General features: G+C 57.9%; 1 protein-coding gene and 1 long non-coding RNA gene across 3 annotated transcripts in view; one reads left to right on the top strand and one right to left on the bottom strand.

The window, feature by feature from the left end:
* TBC1D16 (TBC1 domain family member 16) overlaps positions 1 to 23,497 on the bottom strand; it is a 52,952-nt gene that overhangs the window by 3,668 nt on the left and 25,787 nt on the right. The window contains exons 4-12 of one of the 2 annotated variants that reach the window (XR_005652158.1): positions 8,919 to 9,080; positions 7,826 to 7,973; positions 6,692 to 6,859; positions 6,219 to 6,367; positions 5,692 to 5,826; positions 4,817 to 5,003; positions 2,693 to 2,872; positions 1,129 to 2,509; positions 108 to 237 (exon numbers count right to left, since the gene is read on the bottom strand). Coding sequence is in view for 1 of the 2 variants with exons in the window: in XM_039859763.1 (XP_039715697.1) it covers positions 91 to 237; positions 2,693 to 2,872; positions 4,817 to 5,003; positions 5,692 to 5,826; positions 6,219 to 6,367; positions 6,692 to 6,859; positions 7,826 to 7,973; positions 8,919 to 9,080 (1,276 nt within the window). In the remaining variant the exon portion in view is untranslated. Of the gene's footprint in view, positions 1 to 90; positions 238 to 1,128; positions 2,510 to 2,692; positions 2,873 to 4,816; positions 5,004 to 5,691; positions 5,827 to 6,218; positions 6,368 to 6,691; positions 6,860 to 7,825; positions 7,974 to 8,918; positions 9,081 to 23,497 lie in introns of those variants that run through there. The other variant, XM_039859763.1, reaches the window with a different exon arrangement.
* LOC120600292 (uncharacterized) lies at positions 20,185 to 21,561 on the top strand. Its single transcript, XR_005652159.1, has 3 exons — positions 20,185 to 20,437; positions 20,885 to 21,061; positions 21,251 to 21,561. It is a non-coding gene; the product is annotated as an uncharacterized LOC120600292 (long non-coding RNA).

Raw genomic sequence — 23,497 nt, 5'->3', positions numbered from 1 at the left:
CCGTGACTGAGGGGGCGGGGCCCACAACTGAGGGGCGTGGCTCCATAAGCGTGGGGGCGGGGCTCCATGACTGAGGGTTCGGGCGCTTACCTTCCTGAGCACTAGCTCCCCATTCATGTGCATGGCCAAGTTCCCGAAGTGCAGGAGCATCTGGTCGGTGGCCAGCTGCTGCTCGATAACGTCATCCCCGTAGATGGCCACGATGGCCACACAGATGAAGAGGTGGAAGTAATCCGTCTGGAGAGTATGGAGAGCGGGGGTCAGGTAAGGCCCCTTAGCCGGCCGGGCCCTGCCTCCACGTGGAGGCTGGGTGCAGAGGTGCCGTGAGGCCGTCTGGCCAGCTTAGGTGGCCCTGGGCAGGCCGCGCAACCTTTCGTCCTGTCTCCACCTGCCAATGGGCCAGGGTCAGTACCTAGAATAGTCAGTATCCACAGGCAGCTGTGACCCCCAAAGGGGTGATGCTGGGACTGGCCCCCCTGGCCTCCCTCAGGCTGCTGTTACTCTTCTGTGGAGCCCTTAGGGTGCTCTCTGTCATGGGGGGGGACAACGCACACGCTCCTCTGCTGAACGCTGGCCCGTGCTCATTCTGAAGGCTCATTAGTACAAGTCTTGAGCGGCAGTGAGTGCAGAAGGCTGGGTCAGAGCCGCTCCAGTGGTTCATGAACACGCCAGCAAGAAGGAACCTTCCGGTCAGTGCCCTCCCGCTTCCAGGCTGAACGTCCCAACTCCCGGCCCAGGGATGACTCTTATGCTTGTTGCTAAGAAAGTGGGACGAAGACCCCAAGAAAGCCTGCACGGCAGCCCCCTGCCGCCCCCACAGAGTGGCAGCGCCTGGCCTGCAGCAGGAAGCCGGCACTTGGTCCTGACCTTGGTGCATCCTGCTCAGCTCCTTGTCCGGAGGCTCAGAGGGTACGTGGCCTTTGATTCACACGTGCTTCCGGGAGCAGAGGAAGGACAAGGAGCACCAGGAAGCTCGTGTTTAGTCGCGGAGCCCACAATGCAGGCAGAGGTCGTGGCAGCAAACACCCCCCATGGCCTGGAGGGAACGTGCCCGGGCTGCCGGGCCCCAGACTGCAGCCCCTTCTTCCAGACGCACCCAGAATGATCTTGTTTGGGTTCTGCAGCTACCTGAGCTCTGGCCGGGGTGGAGGAGGCAGAGGGGTTCCAGCAGGGGGCGTGTCCAGCTCCGGGAGGAGTGTGGGGAGGAAAAGGTGACGCATATCCTAAACAGGGCTGGATAGCGGTACCGGACTGGTTTCAGTTCCTGGGACACGGCCCAGGGCATTCCAGCCCCTGCAGGCAAACTAGCAATAAGTGGATAGACTAGAGAGCCTTTCTCAGGGGTCACCTTAAAAGTTAAAGGCGCTGCCTGGTCATGACACCCTCTCCAGAGCTCACTCCTGATGAATCAGCGTACCCCATTACCCTACCGCCTCTCCAACCCCCCCTCCCGTAATTTGATCAAGGGGAGGGGCCAAATGTGGCTAAATTTAGTCCAAGTCTGATAGTGACGTAAGCTTGATTTGTGGACTTTGAGCAAAATGGTGGCCAAGACAGGTGTCGAAGTGGACCTCGCCCTGGAGTCTTTACGAGGTCACGGTAATGAAGTCACCGTGAGACACGGCTGCTGGGCGACCCCCAGGGTTCACCTGTGACACCAGCTTAAGTACGATGCGACAAGAACGGCAATTTCGCTGCTTGAAAACACGCGATGAGACAAAGCGGACGTGGTTTTTAAAAAACGCGATGCGTCGTTCTGGACCGTCCACGCCAGCGCTGCCACTGGTCAGCGCAGACGCTCCGCCCTGCGCACGCATGTCGAGCCGGCCGATCTGGGCGGGCGACGCAGCCAGACCCGGGCCGGGGGCGCGAGCAGGAGGTGGCCGAGGACGGATGTGGCACCAGTGCTACGTTCCTTCAGACTCGCTTTCATCAGATGTCATCCTCCTGTGACATTAGAAAGGATGAGGAATGCTGACGCCAACTTCTGCGGGCTGCCGGGCGCCCCCGCCTCCCTGCGGGGTCCGTGATGCCCAGGCCGTGCCGGCTGCCGCAGAAAGGGTCCTGGCCACCTCCCGGACGCCTCGGTCCTATTTTCTTTTAAATGCTGATGGATTTGAAGAGACTTGCCTGTCCTTTGACATCGCCAGCTTGTCACTAATGTGGGCGTTAAAGGCGTGTGACAGAGCCAGTACTGCACTCTCAGGGGAATTTGCCAAGGGGACGTGGATCACGGTGGATAGCGGGCGGAGCTCATCGTCGCTGGGAGGGGACGGCAGACTGGTCCTGGGCTCTCCGGCCCCTTCCCTGAGCCGTCCCGAGGGGAGGAGGCGGGTGGGCACCGGTGTCCCAGGCGGCAGTGGGCCTGCTCGGCCCCAGCAATGTCTTCCACGCTGACTGGTTGTCACGGGAGGGACAGAACGTGGTAATGAGCACGGTCAGCAGGCCATCTGCATCGATTTCAGTTCCTTGGACGGTGAGTTGTGGGTCTGAAGCCAGCCACGTGGAACCGGAGGTGCGAGGGGCTGACATGGCGCTGTCGGGGCTCGGGGGTTTCAGAGGAGGGGGATCCCAGAGGAGGAGCCTGATCACCCTGGTACCCGCCATCCTCCAAGGCAGGATACAGGATGGTGACTGCGCTCTGGGACGCGGTCTCGGCCACCCCTCCCCGCGGCGCCCGGCCCCGGCTCACCTGATAGTGAGCCCAGCAGGCCTCCCAGATTCGTAGCGCCTCGGCCTCGGGGAACTCCCGCTTGAAGCAGAGCAGGAGCCAGCGGTGGCAGAAGAGGATCTGCAGGCCGTCCTCGCCCAGCGAGGCCAGGTGCTGGTAGAAGCGCAGGTGTGTCAGCCGCAGCAGCTCCCGCAGGTACAGCTGGGGTGAGGCAGGACGGGTCAGCCGCGCAGCCCCGTGCTGCTCTGCCCCCTTGGTCCAGGGAGCCCACGTTCCCCGGGGCCCTTCCTTGGGCCACTCCACCCCTGAAAAACACACGTGCCGTGCACGAGGTCCCTCTGTGCTACATGTGTCTGTAACCACTTACTTTACTACGCCACTGCGGTCTGGCCCACACCTCTCTGCCAGTGTCTCTCAGATTTCAGACCGTTCCGGGGGCCGTGGTATAGCCCAGGGCCGGCCGAGCGCAGTACCCCGCTGTGGAGAGGGAGGCTAACCCCTCCCCACTGGGGAGGCTCCCTGGGCTTCGGTGGCCACATGGGGACTGTTTCTGATACACCCTGCTTCCTGGGACCCCGGGTTCAACCACCTCCCGCTCAGATCTCGAAGGACCGCCATTTTCTGGAGCTGATACAGCGCGGGGAGGAGACACCTCTGAACCCCAGGGCGCGTGGTTCCGGCACTGAAGGTCGCCACCCCGCGACGTGGGAGAAGATCGAGGCCATTTCTGGCAGTGCCTGGCTCGGGCTGCTGACTGCACCAGAGCCGTTGGAAAATCAATCTCTAGCAGCTAACGAGTCACGGGGCCACGCACCGCTTGAGCGTGTTGGGGCGCGTGGCATCGGACCCCGTCACTGCCTCCCCGTGTCCCGTGGAAACCTGACGTCACACGGGTGCAGAGAGTCAGCTCGGCTGGGATCACGCGCTCCCCAGATCACAGCCTGGGGATCTTGGGGCGGGGGCTTGGTGACTCACAGGCCCTTCCCACACAAGTGGCCTTTTGTTCCTGCTTGAGACAGGAATGGGGCACGTGGGCCCCTTGCAGGAACCAGTTCAGAGGATCCTTCCCGACCAGCCAGTTTCTTCACCCTGAGGCCCACGGCAGGGCCGAGTCCACGCATGCAGCCGGTCCCCGACATCACAAACGTCCCCACCCCCCACCCAGGTGTCCCTCACCTTCCAGTCCACGCCTCCCCGTCCCTGGGTCCTTCTCCTCAAATCCTCTGCTGTGTCTGCTCCTCCATCCACAGAATTCAGTGGCCCCTAATGGTCACTCTAAAGGACATGCTCCTTGGCTGTGGCAGTCAAGGCCCTCGTTGCCGTGACACATCCGGGCCACGCAGGGTCATTGCCCAGAACGCTCTGGCCGGCCAAGTCTCAGCAGCACCCAGGGCCCGACCCCGTGCGTGGCGGTCCAGCTGCCTGACTCCCCATTTCGACGGCCTGCACCCTCCCCCAGCGCGGCACCCAGCATCCCCCGCACACCGTCGGCTCCTCGGCCGAGGCTCTCTCCAGACCAGGGAGTCGAGACCTGGTCCCAGCACCCGGCGCCCGGGTGCCACGCAGAGTGTAGAGAGCAGACGCTCCCGCCTCTCCCGCCCCAGCTCTGCCCACCCCCACGTTCAGTGCTGCATGGTCTGCGTCGGTTAGGTGGGGGCGGGAAGGGGCGGGTGCTGGCGAGGCACTGCGAGAGAGGCCTGCTGCCCTCGTGAATGTGACAAATGCCCAGTGGGCCTCGGGGCGGCTTCAGGAGCTCCTCCTGTCCCTGTCCCCACTGAAAAGCCCTGGCTGCGTTGGACCCCCGCAGAGAGCAGCCTGGATGCACCTGAGGACCCGTTTTGTAAAGCTCAGGGCCAGGTGTGGTGGGGCCCTCCCTCCTCGCCCCGCTGGGGACCCTGGCATGCCACTCCAGGAGGCGGGCGGCCACCAGGGGAGGGCCCTGCACAGCCTGGCCTCTGGACCTGCAGGGAGTATGGGGTGGGGAGGGCAGCATGTGTCCCTCCCGGGAGAGCCGGCCCTTCCCCTGAGGCCAGGGACAAGCCCCCTGTCGCCCATCGGCAACATGTGCCCCGGCTTTTCTGCTGCCCGGTGCCCCACAGCGGCCTGTGTCCGGGCGCCGTCCCCACACCCGTGGCCGAGCCTCACCAGCTGCTTCTCCATGTCTGCGTCCCGAGGCGAGCTGACAAAGATCGTGTTCTGCATCAAACCCACGAAGCACCAGAAGGTGTCCGACTCATCCAGCACCTCGGCCAGGATGGGCGCAACCAGGTCCGACATGCCCTGCGAGTAGCCGGTGGCCGGGTCGTACACGGCGTAGTTCAGCAGGATCCTCCTGGTGACACAGCGCGGAGGGCAGGGAGGTCAGTGAGGGTGGCCACGTCATCGTCCACCCTTGCTGTCCTCGGGGTGGCAGCTCCCCTGGGCCAGCAGAACCCCAGGCTGGAGACTTGGAGCCGCCCGGAACCCCATCCTTCATCTCAACCTTGGGGGAAGGGGGACAGCGCTGGGTACAGTCTCCAGAGCCCTGGGAAAGGTAATGGCCCGCAATTAGCCGCCCACCAGGCCCGGGCCTGGGCCTCCAGCGCAGGGGGAAGGGGCAACGTGGTCTGATTTTCTGAATGGTCGACTGCCTGTGACAAAGGGTGGGCAGGCAGGGACATTTTTTATGGGCTGCTAATTTTGTGCAGTTATTTGCCAGGCGGCGGCAGCACGTCAATGGTGCCAGCCCCCAGCCCTGTGTGGCTTTATCATTTGGAGGGCCACCCACTGGGAGACACTGGGGGAGGCTCAGCCATGGTTCCCGTGAGCCAAGCAAGGACAGGCTTGGTGGGTGCCAGGGGATGAGGGCTTTGTGGCACCCTTGGGAGGGACCTATGGGCTTCCCTGGGACACCATGGCCATAGGCACTGATCTAAGTTGGCTCGGACAGCTGATGACCTTCTGTTTCTGGGGTGATTGTATGAACCGGAAGACCCCTGCCACTTCCCGGAGGTGGCCGAGGGCGAGGGCCAGGCGGGCACCTCATGCTCTCCACGTTGGGGTTGCCTTCGCCGCGGAAGAACTGGTTGCTCCGGTCTGTCCTGACCACGTCCTTGTCCACGACAAACTGCACGTTGCGCCAGAACGCCCGGTGCTCCTCTGGGGTCATGGAGAGCCTGGCGGGGGCGGGGCGGGCCGCTGGGGGGTCAGCCAGCAGCGCATGCGCTCCCCTTCCCCCACCCGACCCGGAAGGGGGCTGGGTGCTGCCGCAGTGGCTTGCGGGGTGGGCGTCCCGAGGCGCCCGTCCACGTGAACTCGCAGCCCCGGATCAGCCAGGCCCAGAGGGACCTCAGCTCGCGCTTGGTCCCTGAGGGCCCCGCGCCACCCCCCGCGCCCGGTTAAATCTGTTGGAGGGAGTCCGAATCCCTGACAGTGGGACGGTGGCCGCGCTCCTCGGGCCCGACCCTCAGGTCCGCGGTGACCCGCTCTCCACGGGGCCGCGGGGCGCGCGGCCCGTCGCCGGTGCCGGGTCGCGCCCCGCGCCGCCCCGCCGGGCCCGGGCGGCTACCTTTTCTGCTGGATCTCCGCGTATTCCTTCCGCTTCTGCACCCGCAGCGCCTCCCGCTCCTCCGACGTGGAATCGTGGCTGTAATAACGCAGCAGGAAGGGCCAGACCTCCCCCCGGATTGACACATCAATGCCGCCGAAGAAAATGGCCTGGAGGAGGCGGCAGAAGTTGGGGAGGGGCCAACACGGGCCGCTCAAAGCGCCCCCAGGTCCCCGGGGATGTGTGCCGGGGGCTCGGCCCGCACCTCCTGACAACTGATGCCTTGATTCAGGGGCTGCAATTTGCACTTGTTTGCGAGGGGAGAGAGCGGCCCCCGATTCCCACACAGGCACGGCCAGGCTCATTTCAATGTCAATGCCCCCCCGGGGTGTCGCTCTCCCGTCCCGGCCTAATCCCCGGAGTTGGAAGCGCTGCGGCCGCGGGACCCCAGAGCGGCCGGCCCGGGCGAGCGGCGGGCCCGGCTCCAGCCTCACCTTGCGCAGCTTGTACTCCTCCTCCACCTGGCCCAGCTCGTTCAGGTGGCCGAGCCAGGCGGGGACGTCCAGCCGCCGGTGCATGCTCTCCTCGGGGTGCGTCTCGGAGGACGGCAGCTTGGGGCGGCGGATGGAGAACTGCATGCAGGTCTTCTCGTCCGCGACGCTCTGGCCGGGAGGACAGCGGCAAGGTCAAGTGTCCCACACGCAGCTTCGGAAGCCAGCGGCCTCCGCTCTCGGGGGGTGGGGGTGGGGGGATGCTTGCGGGAGCCCCTCCCTCTGTCCTGTGACGGGAGGGGCGCCGCTCCCCACCCCCTCGGCACACAAACCCCTAAATGGCCACTGCAATTAGGCGCGATTAAAATGAAAATGCCTTCGTCTTCACGGCGGTTTTCCCGCAGGCACGCCGCCGGGGCCTCCCTGGCCCACTCCCCACTCCCCACCGGCCATACCCCACACCCCCTGCCCTCCCTCCCCGACCTCGCCGCAAAACAGAATTAATGCCTAGTTCGGCCCAACTTCCCCCTGCCTCTGCCGGCGGGGCCTGCAATAAATTACATGTGATTGGCCGCGTACAAAGGGATCGCTGTTCAGCGAGCAGGGAGCCCGCCTGTCAGGTCGCCTCCACAGGCAGTCACAGATCCAGGGCCAAACTGCAGCTGACATTTAATTCAAAAATCAAAGGTTGTTCAATGTAGGGGGGAAGAAACGGCATCTACCGTAATAAGGGAGCCAGCAGGAGGCTCGGTGGGGAGCAAGGGAATTTTAAAGTCAGCCCGCGTCTAATAAGCACATACAGTATCTTAAACAGATAATTAAAGAGCTCTTATTACATTTGTATGTAGATTGAGCAAAATATGGCAGGAAGCCTTGTCAAAACATGATTTTTCAAGTGCAGAGCACTGACTTTACAAGAAGCCCCGGGCGCATGTTTCAAACCCAAAGTTGCTGCCCGATCAGCCAGGAGCCACCACGGTGTCACCCCACGGGGCCCTGGGCGTAGGAGGAGAGAGGGGTGCCTGGGAGTCCTGGACCCCTGATGGAGGAGGGGCGCGGAGAGGGGGTCAGCAGCCAGGTGTCTCCGGGGCGCCTCCCCCACGGCCCCCACCCCAGGTGCGCCCCTCCCCCGGCTACCTGGTCCCTGAGGTGCGTCTCGGCACAGTACTTCCACTGCTGAAGCACGTCCGCCAGCTTGTCCAGGCCGCCGTGGTGGTAGTGGAAAACCTTGTACTGGCTCTCCCGGCTGGCCACGACCAGCTGGCCGCTAGTGCAGGCCTCGTCGCTGAGCGGTCGACGCAGGGGCAAGAGAGAAGGGGTGAACATGTACACACGGGGTTTTATTTCCAGGCATCATCAGATGCCCCCGTCATGGGTCTCAGAGGCAGGAAACAGGAAGTCCCCGTGGAGTTTGGCTGCTGGGTGGGAAGGGGGGGCAGAATTACGCCCCAGTTTAAGCCATCACCCCCTTTGCTGAAGAAGGCGAAGAGCCCCTCCTGGGGAGGCTGGGAAGTGGCACTGTCCTTGCTCTCTCCGGCGGAGACCTGCCCGAGTGGCCTTCTGTCCCTACCCCCGCCTGCCAGGCCTCATCGTCCCCTCTTTCCAGGAGAGTCCGGGGTGGAGGCCGTTAATGGAGTCAGAATTTGAACCCAGAGGAGGAGGCCCCCAGAGAACCTCCGGCGGGGGCCTTCCTCCAGCAGGCGTGGGTGGCACTGTGGGAGGGGTGTCCTGGGCCGTCACTGCCCGTCTATCAGGCCACGTGCCCGGCCTCAGCGGCCCCTCCGTCAAAGGCTGGAATGTGGCTCTGGGTCTGGCATCCCCTCCTGTCATATGTGACGGACACGCCCGTTTCCTCCAGGCGGGACTTTGGGTGGTGCCGCCCCATGGCGGGGCCCCCCTGCCGTCCAGGAGAACACAGCTGACCGTGCTCCTGTGCAGCTGCTCTGCCCCCGGTGAGAGAAAGGGTGCCCTCCTCCAGGAGGCCCCGGCCCAGCCCCAGAGCTGCCGAGTGGGTGATGGGGAGCAGCCCGCAGCCACCACTCTCTGCAGCCCCGTTTGGCTTGTGTCCCCAGCCCAAGCCAGAGTCCAAAGCGACAGCTGGCCACCACCGCCCTGAAGGCAGAGGGAAGAGCTTGGGAGCACCCTGACCCGCTTCGGTGCCGCCGGGAAGCGGGCGCTGGCGGACACCGCCCCAGGCCGGCCTCCGGGAAGCCGCGAGAGCCGCTCTCACCTGAAGAAGAGGCGCAGGGAACGCATGTGTCCCAGGTCCACGCGGAACACGCCGCAGATCTGCTCCAGGGTGCGCGCCCGCTGCGGCTCGTCCCAGCGCGGCGTCTGCAGGAGGCCGCTGCTGTCCGGGAACCGCAGGTGGGCGTCCGCGCTGGAGGGGGACCTGGGGAGCGGGTGGTGTACTGGCCACACGTCTCTGTCCAGGCAGAGCGTGGGGGAAAACTCGCACACACGCGTGCCGGGCTCAGTCACACATTCGCAGACACGTCGAACACACATGCGCGTAGCAGCTTCTCCAGAAACCCACGAATGAACGAGTGAGTGAGTGAGGAATGGATGAACCCGTTACGAGGCACGCCCGGTGACATTCTCCTGGGGACGAGGACACACTTTCGCAATCGAATTCCGTTCCACTTCAGAACGACAGACAAGGTCACGCTGACCAGCCCACGCTGTGTGACCTTGGGCGAGTCACCATGCCTTTCCCAGCCTGCTTCCTCGTCTGCATCATGAGGATAACGCGGGCTTTGTGTAGAATGAAGGCCCTCGGGGACCTGTCCTGACCACTTTGGACGGAGTGGGCTTTCCGCACGCGTTCAAACCGGGTCCCTACGTTCCTGGAAAATCATTGGTTCAGTCTGCGGTTCAGGAAGGGAGCACTTGGGTCACTAATGCCGCCGATGCCGATGCAGCCAGCGCGGGCCTGGCCCTGGGCTGGCCGCCTCTCCCGGCTCTTAGTGCCTCCTCCACGGTCATGCATGGCGTTAGCGCCCCATCGCACAGAAGAGGACCTGAGGCCCAGAGGTGTCGCGTGACTTGCCTGAGGTCACACAGCCGGCAGGTGGCGGAGCTGGGATTCGAACCAGGCACAGTTCACCGCCTCTAAGTTTGAGTTCAGCATTGCACCCCTTTTACTCTGCTTTTTAAAAAAAAAATTCATGAATTCGTTTGGGACCCCAGTCACAAACGTTTTGTTATCTGGACTCTGCCACACCACAGGTTAGATGCCGTCTCTTGGGATTTTAATAGTCACATCTAGCAAACGCTCGCTAAAACGTACTCAGATTAAGGCCAACATCGGCCTCGGGCTGCAACCCCAGCATCTGACAGAGGTACGACCGCCATCACTTGATCCGGCCTGCCTCTTTTAGCCCAGAACACGTGTTGGGGTGACTCGCCTCCAGCACCTCTTCCCCGGTGGGCACCAGGGCTCCACGTGAAGCTCCTTTGGAGGGATCGAGCACAGTCCCGTGGCTGGGAACTTCCTCAAAGACAAAGATTGCCTTTTTAGGACCTTCGCTGCTTCTGGAACAATCGAGCCAGGTGTGCGGGCCGCGGCGGCTCTTTTTCCTACCTAAAGAAGTGGCCGGAGCCGACCTCCCACCTCTGTGGGGCACCTGTGCTCTCTGAGGAAACAGACTCAGGTGAAAAGAGGTGGCCAGATGGGAAGGGAGGCAGGTAAGCTGCCCCACTGTGGCCACGCGGCAGACTTGGGCCCCAAAAGGCCGAGGGGCTCTCCTGTCTTCCCGCGTAGACCCTCGCCGGACCCTAACGGCACTATGCAATCGTCATTTGTAAAATAGGGCCGGTGGCAGGTCTGAAGATAACACCCCCCAACCTCCCGACCCCCGCCACTGTCCACGGTGTTTCATAATCTGCTTACGGCGAGGGGGCAGCAGCCAGGAGGGTGTGGGCTCGGCATGTGTCCCCCAGCCGGCCAGCCCACCCCCGGCTTACCTCCAAACCCAGCTGGAGAGGGGTCACCTAAGATTGGCATTATTTCCAGCCTCCACTGTCCCCATCGCCACTCCACACGCACCTAGCACCACCCTCTAAAACCTGCGTGCCCTTCCCAACACGCTGCATCTGCTCGCCCTGGGGGAGGCCAGGGTTCCCGGAAACCGGGTCCAGGGTGGACACGCCCTGAGAGTCACGGGCGGAGGCCCCTGCTCTGCGCTGTGGCTGGGGGGACCGGCCCCAGAGAGAGGGAGAGGGCCCGCCACACGCCGTCCCACAGCATGCTGCCTGCCTCCGGGCGGAAGTCTGCTCAAGCCCTTTCTAACTCATCAGGGGGCAATTATTTACATTAATTAATTGATTGATGAATGAATTCACGACACGGTGCTTGGGACCCACAGCTGGGGTTCCACGGGCTAGAAGTGGAGCAAAGTTGATGGAAGCCTCGGTCCTCCATTATTTAGGGCCTGTCGCAGCGGACGGCTGTACGGTCACCTAGGTCACCTAGGATGACATCGGTTTCCCCCTCAAGACCGGTGCCACAGGTCTTGGTAGCTTATGTGTCCCCAGGTCCCAGAACAGGCCTGGCACGGAACGCGAAGGCATTTAATACTGACGCCTGGGGTGGAAACGTAAAGCGTCTGGAGTAAATCTTCGAGTCATCTTCAAGTCATTGGAAAACAATCGTAAGGAAGCACAAGCTCTGCAAAATTGAAATACCTACAGCTTTAACTTTTTATCTTTTTACACATGGAGAGCAATTTGGTTTTAAGACTATTCATATGTGCTGCATATAATTTGGTTTATGCAGAAAATCATTAGGTGCAGCGCGCTAAGGTTGGAGGACGGTTGGTTTAGGTAATAACTCCTAATATTTACCTACGAAAATGTTTTGTAGGTAAAGCTAGAGGATGTGTAGCATTTCTTACTTTGTGTCCTTTTCTGAGGATCTCCAAAATGGAAAGACAGGAAGACAAAGAGCCAGCATGGCCACAGCAAGACACGGCAAGCGAGTTCTTTCTCCACCTAGTAACCGAGGTGGGCAGTCATTTTAAAAATTACAACATCTAGTGTCGGTAAGAGTCTGGGGACACAGACGTGCTTGCACAGCCAAGGGGGTCAGATTTCTCCGAACGACGACTTGGAAATAGGATGCAAAAGGCTTAGAAACGTTTATACATTTTGACCCTTTACTTTCATTTCTAGATATTGATCCTGAGCAAATAACCAGAGATGCCCATGGAAAGTACGTACGTGAATCGATGCAGAAAATGCACCTGACGAAAATCTAACACTCGTTCGCGATAAAAGCCGTCGGCGAACGAGGACTCGAAGGAAGCCCCCTCGAACTGACAAAGGGCACCCCGAACATTCTACAGTTGACATCAGTCAGGGTGAGACACCGACCCGCTCCCCCGCTAAGTCAGGATGGGTGAGCGTATCAGCTTTCGCCACGGCTGCTTAATGCTCTGCCGGAGGCTCTAGCCTCTGGATACGGCAGGAAAAGAAAATCAAATGCATCACGATTGGGGTAAAAGAAGGAAAACTGTTCCTCTGTGCAGATGATATGATCGTTTACGTGAAAAATCCCGTGGAATTTACAAAACAGCTATTAGAACTAATAGGTGAATGGAGCGAGATTGCAGGCTGAAAGGTTAATATGGAAAAATTAATTGTATTCTTAAAGACGGGTGACAGATCATTGGAAAAGGTAACAAATAGAAAAATTCATTTATAGCAGCAAAACGAAATACCCTACATCAAATATTTAGAAATAAGTTTAACAAATGACATGCAAGATTTTTACACTGAAAAACACAAAACCTTGCTGAGACAAAACGAAATGAAACCTAAATGGAGAGAGATGCCACGTCCGTGGACCGAAGCAGTCGGCACGGTTAAGATGACAACTTTACCAAACGCACCCAGATAGTTATCACGATCCCGGTCAAAATTCCAGCGGGATGTTTTGGGGGTAAAAAACGACGCGCTGACTCTAAAGTTCATACGGAAAAGACCTAGAATGAACACAGCAATTACAGAAAAAAAAAAAAAAGAGAGAGAGAGAAGAAAGTTGGAGGACTGATCTGAGTTTGAGACTTACAAACCTGTGGTAGTCAAAGCCGTCAGGTAGTGGTGAAAAGGTGCACTTAAGTCAATGGAGCAGGATGGAAGACTCCAGAAAAAGGCGATATGAGCAAGGGACTATTATTGACAAAGATTCCTTGGAGAAAGGATCGTTTTTCACAAATGGTGTTATATCGACTCGATGTCTGTATGAAAAAGTAAATTAACATCGACCCCTTCCTCATGTCATACACGAAAAATTAACTCAAAATGGATCACAGACTTAGATGTGATACCTAAAACTATAACACTTCTAGAAGAATCCATAACAGAAAAACTTTTGTGAACGTAGAATTAGCCGATGGTGTCTTAGAACACAAAAAGCACAGACCATAAGACAAATAATGAATTAAGCGGAAAATTAAAGACTCGTTTCTTCAAAATACACCATTAAGGAAAACAAAAATGCCAGCCACAGGAGAAAATATTCACAACACCTTCATTCAATGAAAGACTGTATCCAGAATACGTCTGAGGAACTCTTAAACCTCAAGAGTGTTGCTGGACAAAACGTTCTTAGAAATGACACCAAAAGCAAGATCTATAGACAAAAAAACTGATGAATCTGACTTCATTAAAACGCAAAACTTCTGCTCTTTGAAAGACGCTGTCAAGAAAATTAAAAGAAGAGCCACAGACTGGGAAAAGGTATTTTTTTCAAAATACATATTTGATGAAGGAATTTTATCCAGAATGTATAAAGAACCCTCGTAACTCAGTCATAAGAAAACAAACAACACAACTAAAAACTGGCAGAAGATTTGAAAAGACACCTCGCCAAACAAGGTGGCAAATAAGCATATGGTGCCGTTGATCATGGGAAAAATGTAAACAGAGACCACAACGGGATGTAAAGAGACACAACAGTTGAGGATACTCGGGATCATTCGTAAGCCGGGAAATGCAGGTTTAAAGCACCGTGAGCTACCGCGGCGCACCTGTTAGAATGGCTAACATCGAAAAGGCTGATCATACCAAGTGCTGATGCAGACGGTGGCGGGGGTGGCGGGGGCGAGGGGGACTGGAACTCTCTGCGCTGCCGGTGGGAGTGCACATGATCAAACCACTTCGGAAAACGGGGTGGCCGTTTTTTAAAAGGTAAACGCACACCTGCCCTATGTCCACACATACCAGATTTTTACACAAATGTTTGCAGCGGCTTTATTTGTAATAGCTAAGGACTGAAAGTGACCCGGCGGTCATTGGCAGATGAATGGATAGACAAATTGTGGGCTACACACACAACGGGGTAAAAACGAATGAACAATTGCTACATGCGAGGATGCGGACACGTCGCCAAATCGCCACGCGTGTGGAGAAGCCAGGCAAAAATAAAGACTTTATACTGCGCGATTCTGTTTATATGACATTCTAGGAAGGGCGAGCTAATCCGCAGTGACAGGAAGCAGAGACGTCATTTCAAAGGGGGGGACTGCGGGGAGGGATGGATTACAAAGGGACACGGGGCAACGTTCGGGGGCGATGGCTTTGCTTATTACCTCGATGGTTTCACCAGGGTCTACATACAGTTCATTGTACCTCAAATCTACTTCAGTGAAGTTGTAAAAAATACCAATATTCGACTCGCTATTATTATTAAATTGCTAACGATGGGGCAATATTTTAACATTGTGACAGTCCATATGCTACCATGCCATTAAGCTATCATAAAACATTTTATAAAAGTATAAATTCACCAAAGAAAGAGCTCACACCACGACGCTGAATTGGAGAAAGCAGGATGTAAAACTGTATGAAACGTGATGTCAATATGGTTTTACATGGAATGTAGCATTATAGATATTTTATAATAAATAGGTCACGTAAGTAGAAAACTGTGCCCAAATCATAATAATGATCATCTTTAGACGGCATGATTATAGTTCATTTTTATCTTGTGCTTCATTTTATAAATTTTCTAAAAAGAATAACACATCATCTTGCTCATCAGAAACAATAAGCTCATTTTCTAGACACATATCTTTTTAAACAAGTCTGTATTCGTTTTTATGTTGCAAAACCAATAAGGATAATTTTAAAAAAAAAAAAAGAAAGAAAAAGTTAAGGTAAAAATAATCAGTGATCATCATGTTTGCCACTTAACGGAGGCTTCCTCTGTGCCAGGAGCTCTGCTAATTGCTTTAAAAACTTTCATAGACCAACCTTACGAGGGAGATATTGTCGATCCCATTTTGAGGTCCGGAACGTTAGGCCCGTTGCATAGACAGTAAGCGGCAGAGCAGGGCTGGACAGCCAGATGTGGCTGGTCCACCGCTCAGGCGCCCGGCCCCCATGTGCGTGACGTCCAGAGACAACAGCAGTAACTTAAAAGACCGAAAAGGAAGATACGGAAGAAAACAAAACTCAATTTTTTAAAAAAGTGTCTCTGAAAGGATGGCCCTGAAAACTGCCTGCTCCTCCCTTTTGCCCCATGCTCCTGGCTCAGAAAGTGTCCGTGGTCAGGCTCTGTCTCCCGGTCCCAATTTTCAGCCCGGCATGTACTTGCCTTGGAGCAGCTTCCTGTTGCTGCTGTAACAAGTTCCCGCACCGCGTGGGCTCGAAACGGGAGACACTTATCGTCTCACAGGTCCGGAGACCGGAGGTCTGAAATCCAGGTGTAGGCAGGGCGGGGCTCACGCGGAAGGCCCAGGAGGGTCCTGCCGGCCTCCTCCCAGCTTCTGGGGGTCGCCGGCCATCCTTGGCTCGCAGATACGTCACTCCGATCTCTGCCTCCGTCTTCGTGTGGCCGTCCTCCCTCCGCGTGTGGGCGTTTGTGTCTCTGTCCCTTCTTATAAGGATGCCGGTCGTGGAGCCATCGGGTCAGGGCCCGCCCACAGCCAGCCAATCACACCTGTGAAGACCTCATTTCCACGTAAGGCCGCACGCTGCGGTTCCAGGGGGGCACGGATTCGAGGGACATTACTGAACCGAGTGCGCCCTTCTCCACGGCCCCACTATTTCCTCGGCAAAAGGGACAGCTCGCTTCCTTCCCACCTAGAAGGTCCCCTCTCCGGGCGCTCGTTCCCTGGGTCCCGCCGTCCGGTCCCACTGCCCGCTCTGCCTCTCTCTGCCATTCTTTCCTCTCCAAGGCCCTGCTGCGACACCCCTCCCTCTGCGCTGTGTTCCTTCGGACCTTTGACAGGGCCCTGGGCAAAGCGTCTGCCATGTCACAGGTAGCCAACGATGTGTGATGATTTTTCTTTATTTCTTGGAAATTCCTCAGAGATATATCATCCTCTTTCGTGTGTTTTGCTTTTGACTTTGTTCGAAGTCACTTGCCGTTGCCCAAACCGAAGCCATCACAAGAACCTAGAATGCTAGGCCTTTATGAACATCCCTGTGAATGCAGACACAAAATTCTCAGCAAAGTACTAGCAAGCCAAACCTAACAACACATCAAAAGGATTGCGAATCATGACCAAATGGGGTTTATGCCAGGAATGCAAGGGTGGTTCAACATATCCAGATCAATCGATGTAACACAGCAGATTCATAGAATAAAGATGAAAACCACAGAATCATCTCGGTAGCTGCAGAAAAAACATTTGACGAAAATCCAACACCTTTTCACGATGCAAACACGTATCAAACTAAACACAGAAGAGAATTTCCTCCAACTGACCCCGGGCATCTCGGAAAAGCCCACGGCTAACATCTCACTCAACGGCCAAGGACCAAAATGTTCTTCCCTAAGGTCGGGAACGAGACAGGATGTCCCCTCTCTCCACCTCTGTTCAGCATGGATCTGGCGGACCTGCTCAGGGCAGCTGGGCACGAAAAGAGAGAAAAGGCACCCGGACTGGAAAGGAAGTAAAACCCTCTCTATTTGCAGGTGACATGATCTTACATGTAGAATATCCTTCCGAATTCATAGCCACACATAAGAAACCTATTAGAACTAATGTATGAATTCAGAAAAGTTGCAGCATATGAGATTAATATACTAAAATGAATGGCTTTTCTACGCATTAGTAATGAACAATCCAAAAACTGAAGGAAGAAAACCTTTCCATTTAACGCACACGCAAAACCATGAAAACATTATTGAAACAAATTAGAGAAGACCTAAATAAATGGAAAGTCACCCGTGCTCATGGATTGGAAGACTTAATATCATTAAGATGTCAATACCCTTCCCCGAATCGATCCATAGATTCAACACGATCCCTAGCAAAATCCTAGCTGCGTTTTTTGCAGGTATTGACAAGCCGATCCTAAAATACGGAAATGCAAAGGGCCCAGAACAGCCAAAACGACATTGAAAAAGAAGAACAAAGTTGGATTTCAAGACTTCCATTTCAAAGCTCGTTACGAAGCCACCGCACTCAAGACTGTGGGTGCTGCCTGAGGAGAGATGCATCGATCAGGGGAACAGAAACGAGACTTTAGAAATGCGTTCACGGCACCTGGTTGGCACGGTGATGCGAATATGCTTAACGCCACCGGACTGTACACTTAGAATGGTTAAGACGGCAGATTTTATATTCTGTTTTATGATAATAACAACACACGACGGCTTACTCAGTTTCCTCCGGCCCAAAGTGTGTTTCCTCTTTGTTCCTATTTCTCCTGGGCACGACGCCATGCAGGGCTGGCCAGCCCAGCGACCCACGAGACGCCACTGCACGGCCCGCACCCACTTTTCAGATGTGGAAACTGAGCCACAGAGACGCCCAGCCCTGGCCAGAGTCCACACTGTGCCACGGCCGGGACACTAAGCCGTCCCTTTGCAGCACGGAACACGTCTCTGCCCGCTATGGCGTTCCACGCGTGAGGCTTGGTCTCACGCAGGGCTTCCAAACGCTGGCAGTCGGACAAGCAGCCGACTGAAAATATGGGAAGAAGCGTTTGAAAGAGAGAAGGATTCGGGGAGACAGGTCACAGAGGCACCCGCACGCGTGAGTGTTTGAACATCTGAAACGGATGGGCGCCTCAGGCATGTGCGGGGTATGCCCACACCCCCCAGCCGCGGGCCGGCCCCGCAGGAAGCCCCCCCTCTGCTGGCATGAAGCCAGAAAGAGCTGGCCCCTCATCCAGCCTGTGTGGTCCCGGCCCAGCCACCTGCGTCTGCTGGGACTCGGCGTCTTCATCTGTAAGACGGGGGATGGCAGGGGAAATGTGCGGGCACCGGCCTGAGGGGTCAGACCGCTTGCCAGGGGCAGCTTGCTGGTCCGGCAACTGTCCTTGGCTCCTGGCGGGGCAGCCCCGGGCAGGGCGTCCTTGGCCGTCCAACTTGCCCCAGCCCTAGGTCTTGGCACGTGCGTCACCTCCCCTGCCCCACGCTGGCTGAGCCCTCGGTGAGTGACAGGGTGGGGAGGACGAGGGACTTTAGGGAGAGACCGTCGGGTCCCACGCTCCCTGCACCCTGGCCCAGCAGGGCCTGGGTTGGGGCGGGCGGCTACACTAGGGAGGAGAGGACGGCGGGGAGGGTCTGGCGTGAAGCCACTGGCCTCTGACTCCACCGACAGAGACCCCACCTGCCCTGACCGTCACCGCCCTCGCCCACCCCTTTCCCGCATCCGTGCCAGCCCCGGACACACGCCGGCCGCCCCTCGCCGCAGCAGAGATGGCGTCTGAGCCGGCTTTGTACCCTTGCCCCACGAGGGACGGATGACAAAAGAAGTCACTCTCTGCAGCTTAATTTCGCCGCCTGTGAAAGGAGGTGACAGTGGCTGCCCTCTGATCTCCGAGACCCATCAGGCTCTCGAATTCCAGCAGTTTCTAAACTGCACCCTAAGCAGACCGGTCCAGGCGGAAACCGAAGGCCGGGCCGCGGTGACGGACGCCACGCACGCGCGCGGCCGCGTCGGCTCAGGCCCCCGCGGGCTGGACTCCGCCTGGTTCCCGCTGACCACAGAGGCTGGGCCGGCCGGGGCGGGCTGGCAGGGCGGGCTGGGCGGAGCACCCGGAGCACCGTCAATCAATGTCACTTCCCGAATGGTCGGCCAGGGCAGTGGACCTGGGCGGTGGCGGCCACTTCTGCAGCCGCTGTGGGGCTTTTCCAGCTCTTGGGGACCTCGAAGGGCGGTCATCCGGGCAGAGTCCGTTGTTCCAGCCCCTAAAACTCACGGTGGCCGAGCTGGGGAGTGTCACCGGCTCACACCTAAGGCCAGCCTGGCTTTGTCATCCAGAGGGAGGCGCGGCCGCGGGCGGGGACAGACGGGCAGGGCAGGGCGTAAATCACAGACAGCTCCGCCCGGGCGCCCAGAGCCGCCCAGCCAGGGGACAGCGCCTCGCCGTGCGCGACCTCGCGGGAGCTAATGACCAGAGGTGCAGACCACGGGACGAGAGGCCAGGCACAGCACTCGGGTTTATTACCCACGCCCCTTAGGCAAAGGTGACCAGCCGCCGGGCCGTCCCGCCACGCGGGGGCCGTGCTGGCGCGGGAGAGCGCTGGCCGGGGAGACGCGGGCGCGGGCGCGGACGCACCATCCTCCGCCGGCTGTTTTCACTTTCGTTTTTTTCTGAGTCGAACAGAACGACATGGTCAGATTTCTAAGCAAAATTAAGAGCAATTTTATTTAAACAGCCCAAATGCTTTCACGGAGCCCCAGAGCTTCGCGATTGCCACGCGGGTAGCTGGGGCCGCGGGGCTCCCGCCCACCGCAATTATGCGGCATCCTGCGTCGTGGTCTGGGGACGCCGATGGTGATGGCAGGAATCGTTCGTTTTGCTTTTTCCCTGAAGGCATTTGCTGACTGCTTGGAGGCTAAGGGAGGCTGGGCACATCTAATAAATAAAGCGAAATAATTAACAGCGCCTGCGGCCTGGAAACCAAGCCCAGCTCCTCCGAACTGGGCTTCTGAGAACTCGGCTTCTGAGAAGCGGGGTGCTCTGCTCCACACCCCCACCCCCCAGCTGGAAATCCCTCGCTGAGGGCACAACAGCAAGGAGAGCTTTCTGGCCTCGAAAAGGACGAAAAGCTGAGTCGCTTGCTTCCTGCCCCCTGCCCCCAGGTGTTGGAAGAGTCCCACGTGGATGAAAAATGGGATATTTCTAAACGGAAGTGCTCCCATCAGCCGCATGTGCTCCGGCCATTGGTGGTGTCACTGGGAGGTTTCCCACGACTGACTGATAATGCGGAGGGTCCCGAGTTATGTCATCCTCGGGTCCCTGACAGAGGCGAGTCCCCCATGAGCCACCCCGGCAGCTCCCCTGGCCGAGAATACCAGAGGCCACATGCTCCCAACGCCCCACCGAGACTAAGAACTCCCCAGGGTGGGGCCCAGCTCAGCGTGCCAACCTCTCAGGCGACCCTTATAAAGGAAAGCTACGACCCCGACTCCAACCCAAACTGACCCCAGGAAGGTGGGGGGGGGAGGACGGGCAGGAGAGGGTGCACCGGGGTGAGGAAGCGTTCCCGAGTCGTTTCCGGGAGACCAGACATCCCATTGTCCCCTAGGTACTGTTGGGGACAGAAGGAAGTTCGGCTGTCTTGCAGGTCAGGTTGGCCTCGTGCGGTTTTCCTGCACGAACGCCCAGAGCAGGCGATCAGCCCTGAACCATCACCCTACCGTCCGCTGGGCCCTGAATCACCCCGGTTACCAGGAGCAGGAGGGGACCCTGTCTTCCACAGGCTCGTTCAGAAACTTCTCACGCCCACCGAGAAGCCCCCCAGACGACAGGACTGGCAGAGGCAACCGGACGAAGTGTGGGGTAGCTCAGTCACTCAGAAGCGGGTCGCTCGGGGCAGACTTGGGGGTTCACTGCTGGCCGGGACCCCTGCTGTGGGCGGTGGGCTCCAGTGCCAGAGCCTGGGCTGACGAGGCCCAGGTCGCTGTGTGGGTCCCTGCGGGTTCAGTATGGCCAAATCCAGGAGAGCTTCAGGTTCACAGGACCCCGCTGCGGGCACCGCCCTCCCTGGACCCTCCCTGGTCCTTCGCCTCCGGCGTGGGGGGCAGAGTGTGGTTCTGGGGACCCGCGGTGCCCGCCCGGCCCCGGGCTCTGCAGAAACAGATTCACACCACCCAGTCTGGTGGTTTCCCAGCTTCTCCGGTGACGTTCCCCTAGGCAATTTAAAAACGGAATGAATACTAATAATAATTTGACTAAATTTAGGTGTTCCCTTAGGCACCTGATTAAATTTCATGAACTCTCTTTCAGCCCAAATTCGCCTTCTCTCTCGGCGTCACAGTAAGGAATTCTTGGCTGCCATGTGGGTCTGTGAACTCCGCCGGCCAGGCTGAGACCTCCCCTCCCAGAGTGACGAGGCAATGGGAAGAGGCTCTCGGGGGCGGGCGGGGCGTCTGCAGTGACGGCGACGCGGGTCGAGTGACCGAGGTCAGTCCGGAGGGGCAGCCTGTGGTCATAGAACCGCCCTCAAGATGGAAGGGCCATTCGCTGGTTTTCCCAGTGAGGACACTGAGGCACAGGGAGTGATGGGGCCAGCAGAGAAAGGGTGCTGGGAGGAAGGGCAGTGGAAGCCAGAACCTTCTGGAATCTCAGCCCTGGGCTCCTTCCCGTTTGCAGCCAGTCCAGCTCCTGTGAATGGCTTCGGGGGTCCCTGAAGCAGAGACGGCCGGCCGCGACCAGCTCTCCCAAATACACCGTCCAGGACGCTCGGAATGACTTCGCGTGACCCTCTGAACCTGTGCTTGTCACCCTCGGCCTGGAGTGGGAGCCGTTAGCGACGTGGGACCCCCACCCAGAGCTGACCCAGAGCTGCTGCTGCTGTCGATGGGAGGGGTCAGCGACTGGCCTGGTCGCTCCCTACCGCCCCCAACCAAGTACTGCGAATAGTAAAGATAGTGAATAATAAAATCTCTGCATGCTTTGGTCTCCATCTGTATTCATGCACGTTCGCGTGGATTTGCATTTCCTGCCGTATCCCATGAGTGATGTCGGAACAGAACTTGCTTCGATTCCTTCCCTCTCTGCCTACGAGCCCCCTCCACGCTTGTCTCTTTGTCCCCTGGGCTTGATTCCAGATTGACACACAGCATCCTCTGGCACTGAGTCATTGCTCGGTGTGGCTCGGGGCACTCAGGGCAAACCAGGATGGGGACACTGTTGACAGGATGTTTGTGGAGCAAGGTGGCTGTTTGTCAACGCGGGAGGATGGGCTTAGGGAGGCTGTGCTTCCGGGCCGCTCCTCAGGGCGCCAGGCCGTCCTCGGCGAGCCTGACTCAGTGCCCCGCTCCAACGCTCGCCGCCGGCCCAGACCGTCCTCGGAGCTGGTACAAGGGACGGAGACGCCCGGGTGTCGTGGGGGGGCAGATGCCAGAGAGATGGTGTACCCCCCTGCCTCCCGGTCTCCGTAAACATGACTGCGACGGGGTGGTCCTGGAGGGGCCTTTGGGGAACCTCGGAGGGGCCGACACCTTTCCCTCTTTCTCAAAAAATCACAAAGACCCCAGGAAGTAAATGGGCCAATGAGACACACGTCACAAAAGAAGAAACAAAGTGAATAAACACACAGAAATACTCTCAAAATCTTCAGTCATAGAGAAATGCAAAGGAACGTGGCTTCCGTCGTGTGTCAGCAGAGGTTTGTTTCCAGAAGGGTGACAGCCAACGGCGGGAGGCACCCTACACGTGACAGGCACCCCGTCGCACCCCAGGCAGCGCGGACGGTCAGGTGTCCACCCTCCCATCGACTCATCTTCGGCTGGAAGAGGAACCGCTTGTCACAAGTCCAGACACTCGGAGGTCCGTGAATTTACGAAACTGTACAGCCTGCCACTTTCCCCCAGCGTCCGCCCAGACTCTGTCCTGCTCCCTCAGGCAAGTCCCGGGGACAGTGGGCCACCGGGCACTCCGGGGGCGGCGCACGTGCGTACGCGTGCGTTAATGCAAAAAGAGGATCTGGGGATCCCGCCGTCGCGGCCCGGTCACGGCTGGTCGTTCTCAGTTCCCCTGTGTCCTGGCTTGGGCCGGGTCAGCCACGCCTTCGTAAAGGCTGCTCCGGTTCCGTGGATTTATTCAAACATTCCCTACAGACGGAGACTTGGGATATTTCCTGTTTTAATTTTTCTGTAACAGAGCATCGCACCGAACTTCAGCGTGTGTGCATGTGTGCGTGTGTGCACACACAGTATGCACAAGCCTCCGTGCACGCACAAAATCATACATCGAAACAGCACGCGTGGCCACGTGGAGCCTCTGTGTGTGCATGCACGCTCACGTATATTTGTACCTTTGTGCACATCTGTGAATCTGTCCATAACCAAAGCTCAAACCTTTAAAGCGCTAATGGCAGGATGCCCCCCAAATCAAAGCGCTCCCCTCTTTGATCCTGTTTCTGGCAACTGAGTGGAGGAGTCATCTCATTTGGGCACAAGCACCGAGGGCAGACGTGTTTCTCACGGGACATCTGAAACGACCAAGTGTCCCTGAGGTGCCCGGGTCCACGGAGAACGTCATGTCTACCCCACGGGATCTCACGCGGGCGTTAAAGATGACGCCATTAAGACAATAGCCTGGGAAGAACTCACGATCGCACGTGAGTTAACAATAGTGGACAGAACTCACGCAGGCCTGGTGGGCAGGCGTGTAAGCTGGCTCAAGGCCCATGCAGAACAACTGGTGCACCTCACGAAGTTGAGCTCACGTGCACCCAGGTGTGCCCCCGCCCCGGGAAATTTGCTCCCCTGCACCAAAGAGTCGTCACGAGGGCACTGCTCATAGAGAAGGACCCCCCGAAACCAGTCGAATGGCAATTGACAAGAACAGCGCTGCTCGGTGGTCCGAGCGAGTGAGCCACGGCGTCTGAGACAC

This window comes from Pteropus medius, unplaced genomic scaffold, assembly GCF_902729225.1.
Source record: "Pteropus medius unplaced genomic scaffold, Ma_sr-lr_union100, whole genome shotgun sequence".
Lineage (NCBI taxonomy): Eukaryota > Metazoa > Chordata > Mammalia > Chiroptera > Pteropodidae > Pteropus > Pteropus medius.
The sequence above is the reverse complement of the archived record's forward strand: the minus strand, read 5'-3'. Positions and strand labels throughout refer to the sequence as shown.